The 9,105-nt window shown below is 34.3% G+C and overlaps 1 protein-coding gene across 1 annotated transcript in view; it reads left to right on the top strand.

Annotated features, from left to right (window-relative positions):
* SLC7A9 (solute carrier family 7 (amino acid transporter light chain, bo,+ system), member 9) overlaps positions 1 to 7,540 on the top strand; it is a 13,607-nt gene extending 6,067 nt beyond the window's left edge. Inside the window, exons 8-14 of the mRNA XM_009709879.1 lie at positions 1,460 to 1,504; positions 1,842 to 1,965; positions 3,736 to 3,839; positions 4,677 to 4,773; positions 5,575 to 5,724; positions 6,328 to 6,502; positions 7,461 to 7,540. Of these exons, the coding sequence (XP_009708181.1) occupies positions 1,460 to 1,504; positions 1,842 to 1,965; positions 3,736 to 3,839; positions 4,677 to 4,773; positions 5,575 to 5,724; positions 6,328 to 6,502; positions 7,461 to 7,525 (760 nt within the window). The 3' untranslated portion in view covers positions 7,526 to 7,540. The remainder of the gene's footprint in view (positions 1 to 1,459; positions 1,505 to 1,841; positions 1,966 to 3,735; positions 3,840 to 4,676; positions 4,774 to 5,574; positions 5,725 to 6,327; positions 6,503 to 7,460) is intronic.
* Positions 7,541 to 9,105: the final 1,565 nt, after the last annotated feature.

Here is a 9,105-nt window from a genome sequence, read left to right as displayed (position 1 = left end):
GAAAGAAACTATACTAGATCCTGAAAGGGCTACTGCTTTGCTGCTGAAGGTGATTAGATCCTGTGGTAATAATGAAGGAATATAACACAGTTTAACCCCATTGTGTTAGGCAAAATAGCCTTCCCAGAGACCCTACAGGTTATCTCAAATTCCATTTCTTGTGAAATATGTAGTGGTGTTTCATTAGTACAGGAGGACATAAAAAACACATTAAGTGTCAGAATTCTTAAGGTTCAACTTTCAGGTTTTTTCTTACTCAGTTTAATTTGGAATTAATGTAAAACATTGAAGTAGTCTTCCCTGAGAAGACTGCAATTTTAAATCTCCACATCTGTTTACCCATTATTGTCTAGCATGTTACATTTAAGAAAAAACTTACATTTGAAAATAATCACAGATATAGGTGGATTTAGGTTTACATTTATGTTCTACATACAGCATTTATGTTTAATACTCAGAGTGCTTTCCAGAATTATTTTCATAGGAAAAAAATTACTTACTGGGAGGAATATTTAACTTGATTTCTGTCCAGAAAATACTTGATGTTTCATTTCCTGAAACTAAAGGGAATGTCAGTTGGTCTAGGGCTCTGTTGACACAAATCTAATATCAGGTCTGACCCATTAACGCTATTCTTAAATGTTCAAACTGTAAAAGTTTGCATATAGATCCGTATTTTGGAGGTAATTAAAAATATAAATTTTAACTTAGAACAAAGCAAGTGCCATTTAGAGGCTTAAAACTGAATTTATTTTTAAATGGATTATTCTTTCAGGTTCTATTTCCAAGCCTGAGTGTCTCAACTCAGGCATGCAAGTCCGCTAATTCAGACATTCACCTAGATTTAAGGGGGCAGGGAAGCTGGTGCCCAAACAATTATTTCAATATGTTATCACCAAGCACCAACATTTGAAAATTAGCATGTTGAACTGTAAATACCAGCTCCTCCTCACATTTTCAGAAGCAGATGAGTAAAAATCTTGCTTCAATCTGGTCTATGATGCTCTAGCAAAAATGAGTATTTGGAAATTATAATTGACAGGCGTAATCCTTAAAAAGGTTTTCACGCCAGTTTTCTAAACAATACAATTTACAGAACAATTGTGAAACATTAGCAGACTTGCTTCAGTCCTTGCAATGGGTATGCTTGTGCTTTTATCTGAAAAGACTGAGATATTGCAAAGCTTGAAGTTCAAAGGCAATCTTGTAAATGTGAGATAAAAGTCCACCAAATTTTTGTTATTCTGGGATATTTCATCCAAAAACTAAGTCTCATTTCAAAATCTCAGAGATACTTCTAGAACTGTGAGGAGGAAAAGATAATGGAGGAAAAGATGGTGAATCAAGAGGTTAACATTTGGATAAGAAGCTCAGATAGTCAGCAACACCTGACTTCATAATGTATTAGTATTTTAATACGTGACTGCTAGTAACATTGTATGAATGTTTTTCCTTCCAGGAATCAACTCAATTACATCACAGAAGAACTTAAAAATCCTTACAGGTAAAACTATGTAGGAAAGCAGTGCTTCTAATGACAAAAAACCAAACCCAAACTTCATATTTTTCTACAAGCAGACATGTATTTGGTTTGTTTTTAAAAGCAATGGTTATTCAAGGTTTGAGCACTGACAAAGCTAATTAGCATCTATTACAGGCTTCAGAAACTTGCATAGATTTGTATTTTTCCTTTTTTAAAATCCTGATTTCCATGGCTCTACAATAAAGAAATGTAACACGTGTAAAAAGCATATGGGGAAAAGTAAGAGTCCACAGTTTACTATGACAGCTCTACCAGTGATAAAGCAATGCTGATGGAGTCTTACTTTTGCCTTCTTTAGAAATCTACCGCTATCTATAATTATTGGAATCCCCTTGGTTACAGTTTGTTACGTTCTGATAAACATTTCATATTTCACCGTAATGACTTCAACAGAACTCCTGCAGTCCCAGGCAGTTGCTGTGGTAAGCCACTTTATTTTGTAATAGAGCATCTGAAGAAGGCTGTGTGCATTAAAGTCATAACCAAAAAGGAACCTGTAATTTTTCTTAAGACACAATCAATTTCTAAGTTGTCAGTGTTACCTTTTCCCCATTATCTACTGTCATTTATTAATCTGAATTTTATTTCAGTAATGCTTAAACAGTAGTTCTGTCATATCCCAAGAAAAAAAAAAAAGGAAGCAAGAGTCATGCAGTCTTCAGCTAACATTTTGTAAACAATGCATGCCACTCAGAGGTTGACTGTTTTCCCTAAGCACCAAAAAGATGGAAGGAAAAGTAACAGCCAAGTGCTGCTTTGCCCTTTTCAGTGCTTCCAGTATTTCTGAGAAATAAGCACATGCAAAATGACAGTAGATCAAAGCCTGTCATTCTGGAGATCAGCACAAAGTAGTCCATAATTCACTACTTCCTTATTCTTGCTTTTTTTCTTAACAAAGCTAAGAAATAGTCTTTTTACATTATTGCAAGATATAATCTTTAATTTTAGCTGAAATAGTATCTAAATTTTTAAAATCTTAATACATTTGTCCTTTCAGTTCCACTCAGTAAACTTTCTGTGGGATGTTTGTCTCAAACAACTGTTGATGTCATGTAGGAATTTTTCCTGATGTTAGCTTTTGGGGAAAACAAACAGTAGTTACGAGACATGCATGCAAAATACAGTTTAGTACAGTAAAGTACACTAATTTAGAAATACTTAAAAATGTTAAAAAACCCACTTTTAAAATGTAGAACTTCGGTGCATTTCAGCATGTTGTTTGCACCAAGGGGTACAGCAACGTATGTATCAATTAAATTATATCTTGTTAAGAACTAGTTGTCCTCAATACACCACTAAATTTACAATCTGAACAACACACATCAGCTAGCACTAAACTTGTCAGACTAAATTAACAACAAAATCTCAGAACTACCGCTGAGCAGTACACAAAGGCAGCACAGCAAACAGCAAGAGGATTGCACTCTATAAAGAGGTCTATACAACTGTCAGTAACTTTCTGCTTAGCACTGATGAGTGTCCTACCACTGGACAAAGAAACAACACTGATGTTACACTTGCACAAGACCAGAACTCTTTATGCGTAACTTACTAAGAAGAGTTAACCACCCCAAAACTAAAAACCCGAAATCTACCTGTCAAAAAAATTTGAATTCCAATTCATTTACAGTAGATCAACGTGCTTACATTAGATCTAATCCATCCCGTAGTAACAACTAACACACCACAGCACAGGTTAAAAAAAGAGTGTAGTGAAAGACCTTAGCAAGTTTGTCCTTTACTTGTTCACTCATAAGGCCTAGGTTGTCATGCTGTTGCTACCAGTGTTACTCCTTCTTATACAGGTTGAAACCAGCTTGTATATTCACAGGTCTCTGCTGCAATGCTATCTTCCTTTTTGTTTTGCAGACACATCCCCAAAACAGCTGTCTAACAGAATTTAATTTCTGTTTATTTTTTGCATCTGTCTCCCAATGTTCTCCTTCAGATGCTGCATCTCAAAACCCACGACAACAATATTCCACTCTTTATAGAGTGGTTCATGAATTAATCTGCGTCTTCATTTGGCAAAGCATTCTTTAGTAACTACACAAAACATACAACATATGTTTTTATTGGTAACATACCTTAGATACCCATTTACTGTACTTTTAAAGAGGTGCCAACATTACTAAATATACCAAATGGTAGTCAAAATGACAAAAATGATTCATTTTAATTCCATATCCCAGACATTCGGAGATAGAGTCCTTTATCCAGCCTCTTGGATAGTTCCTCTCTTTGTGGCCTTTTCTACAATTGGATCTGCCAACGGGACCTGTTTTACTACAGGCAGGTAAGCTCCCATTCTAAGTATCTTAAAACGAAAGTTTCTAAAGGATGGAAAAATTTATATATGCATTTATGTATCTACACAGGTAAAGATACATTCTTCTGATCCAAATGTACAAAGTGTAACTAAAAAGTACCTGCAAATCTAGCTATATTGTCTAATTTTCTAAAAGAAACAGTGGCTATGCAAGTTGAAAAATTAGAAAGGTCGGTCTCTTATTCTTAATTCAAAGCAGGTATAGCACAAAAGGGTTTTCTCACATCTCGTCAAGTTTAAAGCTAAGAATGAAACAGTTAAAATTATCAGTAAGAACATGACTACACCAGTAATGGTAAGAATTCGAAAAAGAAGCTATTCCTTTCTAGCAGTTGTTCAACACTTTCATTTACTATTTAAAAATGTTTTAAATTTCAAACATATCTGAATACAATAGGGCTGTAAAGACCAATTTGTTGGCACAAGGTTGTCAATGTAGGTTTTTAACATGAAGCAAATTAAAAAGGAAATATTTCAAGGGCCAGAATAGCTAACTTTTTTCCAAAATAATTTTAAATTAAATGTGCAAACAATTCTGAAATTAGTTTGAAATTTACTACTTTAATATCAGATCAGAATTAGTTTCAAGTTCGCTGCTTTAATACTGGTTATTTCCCTTATTTCAGTCTACTACACTATTCCTTAAATCCCACTGCATATCAAAGGAAATACTGACGAAATTATAGTCAGATGTAGCCACACAAAACACAAACCTGAAAATGAATGGTACTTTTTGTTTTTAGTAACACCACTTAAAAGTCTAGGTGCCACACTAACTAGATTGTCTTGTTTTTGTTTTGTCAGACTTGTTTATGTTGCAGGTCGTGAAGGGCACATGCTAAAGGTGCTATCTTACATTAGTGTTAAGCATTTAACACCAGCACCTGCTATCATATTTTATGTAAGTATACATTCTAAGTACAGAAAAATGATTAACAAAAATTCTCCAGCAATACATGCTTTCATAATTTCTTACCAGCAGTCCTGACATATCTTTGACTATCTATACAAGAAAATTGCTAAATACATATTAGGAAGAGAGACTATATAAAAACCCCCAACTTCTCAATTTGAAGAGCTTCATTCCAGAACTGGATTTTAAAATAAAAATGTTTAAGAATCCACAGCATGAAAACAAATTTAAGAAGTTAAATGAATGATTAGTGTTAGGCAAATCCTTTATTTCACAGGATGCCTGAAAGCAACCTATCACTACCCTATTTCATCCCTATAAGAATGCATTTACATCTCACTAAAAACATTCTTCAGTAAATACATTTAAAAATAAATCTAGAATATTTGTTATTTTTATTTTACCCATTTATCTTACCTTCAAGGCAAAACGTGATAAATTCAAAATTTGATTGCTGTTGATTCCCAGTCACTTCAGTAACCTAAAAATACATTTACTATCTTCACTTACTCCAAGATATACAAGTCAACAACAAAACTGATTAACACATACAAATTTTAAGTCTTTTGACTTGAAATAGAATTAAGATTGCACGCAAAAATATACACACGTTGGCAGGATGTGGAAACTATCTTTAAAGGTGCTACAATATACTTACACCCAAATGTTTAAGCAAAGCATTCACAGATCACACTCTGGAACACTGTAAACATACGCCCATACTGATACATAAGTAAAATTCAGCCTTCTTGTATAACAGACAATACTAATTTTTGTTTTCATTTTTAGGGGGCCGTTGCTATAATTTATATTATCCCTGGTGACATTAACACACTCATAAATTATTTTAGCTTCGCAGTCTGGATATTTTATGGTTTAACCATACTTGCACTCATTGTTATGAGGTTTACAAGAAAGGAACTCAGGAGACCAATCAGGGTAAGTTCAGCATTTGGTATGGCTTTTCCTTCATTCTCATAAGTACTGAAACATGAACTCATCCTAAATACTTGGATATTTAAACAAAGTCCTCAGGCAGACTCCCCCGTGTTTGTTTGAGTTTTTCCCCCCTTACCTGAAACCTAGCCATTTATTTGTGGTTCTTCTCTTTGTTCCAGTTTTGCACTAGGACAAAGCTCATAAGGATTGGGAAAAAAAATTACACAATGTTTATTTCTACTTGCACAGACCATGGGTACACGCCAGATTTTCAGGGATGGTAAACTGCAGCCAGCAGACTACCACTTAAAGAGTACCCGAGATAAGACCCCAGGTCATTGCACTGGAGTCAGGTCCCAGATTCATTAAAATGCAAATTTTTACACTGCAATTTGCAATACAGACAAAGAGATCTTGGTCAATGATTCAGCAGAAGTTTTCCCAATCCATATTCTTGCTACTTTTTCAATTGCCCCATCCAATTCCAGAAATGTGAAAAGTAAAAAGTGCATAAGGCAATAAAAACATTCTTCTTTCATATATGCAGCTTCTGTAAGAATGGGAAAAGAATAAACAAGTAATTTTGTGCTTTCTATCTTGCAGATACCCATCATCATTCCAGTCATAGTGACAATAGCCTCCATTTTACTGGTCTTGGCACCAATCATCAGTGCACCTGAACTGGCCTATTTGTACTGTGTTTTATTTATACTTAGTGGACTTATAGTTTATGTACTTTTTGTTCATTTTAAATTCAACTGGCCCCAAAAAATATCAAGTAAGTATACCTCAGATAGCCAGCTCCAAACATCAACAGAACATTGCTAAGCTTTAGATTAATTACCATGATGAAGCTCATTATATGGTCCATCCCATCTAAATCACATGAGCAGGGTGCAAAGAGAGGCAATTTTTCAGACATAGTGAGGGGCATACAGTGAGCTTTAGTAAAGACTGTATTTCACTCCTTCCTGTGAAAAAAGTGATGTCTGACTTCAGGAAAAATTAAATTTAATTCACAAAAAAGCAATACATCACTGTAGGAGCACAAAGAAACTGGCTTTTAAAGTGAACAGAACTATTTTATCCATAAAGTTAGTTTTTTGATTCTTCATATTTCAAAACGCTGCTTTAGCCATTAGCTAAAGATCAGCAGACACACATTCTTATACCACAAAATCCTGTGCTTTTAGCTCAGGATATCAATTTTACCATACTAAAGAAAACATTAACAGCATTAAGACCAAAAATAATCACAGTGTTGCTGAGTAAAGTGAAAACTGCAAGAATCCCGTGTGACCATTTGTAAAATGATTTTGCCTAGTCTCAAGAGAAACTCTTTGCAATTATCTCAGGGAAAACAGGATACATCAATATTTCTAAAAGGGAAAGTGGAACCAGCTGAAGAGGACAGAATTAGTAGTTCTGCAGACATTAAGAAAAAATTCCATCATGTGTCTCTCCTGCCCCCCTGGATTATTAAATATTATGTTATTATGCAATTAGAGGCATTGTACTCTAAGAGCAAGTTCAGAAACCTGAGAATGTTGTAGCTTGGATATTAAGATTCTTTTTATTTCCCACCTCTTATTTTTCAAATTTGAGATATGAATACAGAAAAGACAGACAACTACTCACAAGGATAATTTTCTCACTTAGAAAAATAGTATACAGACCTCAATAGAAATACTGTTCTCTCATAAAGCCTCTAACAATAACTTTTTTTTTCCCCTCAGAGCCCATCACTATGCATCTTCAGATGCTTTTGGAAGTTGTTCCAGAAGAGGAAGTTATTGAATAAAATATTTTGTATGTACCAGGTTGTTTTAAAGTGCTATACTGGTTGAAGGAGATTCAATTTAGTTTGGCACACATTTGTACTTTCTGAATTCTTATGTTCATATTGGTGTATTATTTTTGCAACACTTTAGTACTTGAAAAATATCAAATACATAAGAATAAAAGATTTGAGCCAGATTACAGTGTCCAGCAGAGTTGTTTTCTTTGTTTGTTAACATGTTACAGTATCTTGTTTTCAGCATTAAAATTATTCAAAATAATTCAATTATGAAGACAGCAAAACTTACCAGCAACACTGTCAAGATGCTTTTGATCACACTAGTGAAAGAATGAAGCAGCTATCATTTACAGCACCACATTCAACAGGCCATGCAGAAACGAGAGAAATGATGTAAAACCAGATTAACTCCGTTCTGTTTCTCAGATCAAACATGAGCTATCAAAAGACTATTGAAGTGGGAATCAAGTAAAAATGGACAGAACAGTTAAAAAAATCAGCCTCTTTCTGTTAATTAAAACAAGATTATCAATTAAAGCCTAATTTCTCAGGTATCTGTTGTTATCTTCAACACCATCCAAGTTATAGAACAGCAAGTAAATGCCACAAATTATCCTCAGCATGAAAGTTACCTACTTTACAGAGGTAACTTCATAATCCTAGAAATACTCCATTTGGTAGCTGATAAAAAAAAAAACCCACACAAAATAGGTACTACATTAACATATAGACATAAGCAGCTTTCACTTTCCCTGCCCAAGAAACTTACGGATTCTGGGTAACATTCTTTACTAGCATATTCCCTTGGTGCAAATGGATAAAAAAGGCATTTTATCAAGTTACTTGTCAACATTTTAAAGTGATTAATTTGTGAAAGACTGTTTATACTGAAAGCACAAGTCCTCTCAACAACTTCTAAGCATGTTAATCCTAAATATATAACAAGAATATTAAGCAATAGGATTAAGATCTTAAGTCCACACAAACTCTAGCCTAGCAAATTCAACTAAGCAGCTATTTCTATCATCCTGCAGCTACAAAGAAATAAATAAAACTGAAGTTCCTATATATTTCATTTTGCGTCTACCTACATGGAAATACAATCCCAAAGGTACATATAAAAATGATGGGTTCCGATTCGTTTGAAGGAGATTTTGTGCTTATAGTCAGATCCACGAAAATACTAGCTCCATGTGCAATCAGGGTAAAACAAAAGCAAAAAGGTGGTTAAGAATGACTAAGGAAGGCAATGGAGAACAAAAAAATTCTAATTACATCATTATACATAAAGTGCCTACTTGCCACAGTGTTTTGTCTCAGTCACACTACTACAACTGCTGTTCCCCTACCCCAGCTGGTAAAAATATCACTTCAAAACAGAATTACAAGGTTCAGGGAAAGACCAAAGGAATAGAATACTTCTGTATATGGAATGACTATCTAGTACAATTTTGAAGGTTGAAAGAGAGATACATGATCAGGAGATGAGTGTAAAAATGATGACAGAGGTTCATAAGCAGAGTCCTAAGTGATAAGAAAAAGGGAAAAGCAAGCTATCTGTTCCCATTACATCTTGAGTGTAC

This window comes from Cariama cristata, unplaced genomic scaffold (genome assembly GCF_000690535.1).
Source record: "Cariama cristata isolate BGI_N322 unplaced genomic scaffold, ASM69053v1 scaffold15861, whole genome shotgun sequence".
Classification (NCBI taxonomy): Eukaryota; Metazoa; Chordata; class Aves; order Cariamiformes; family Cariamidae; genus Cariama; species Cariama cristata.
This window is presented reverse-complemented; position numbering and strand designations above follow the sequence as displayed.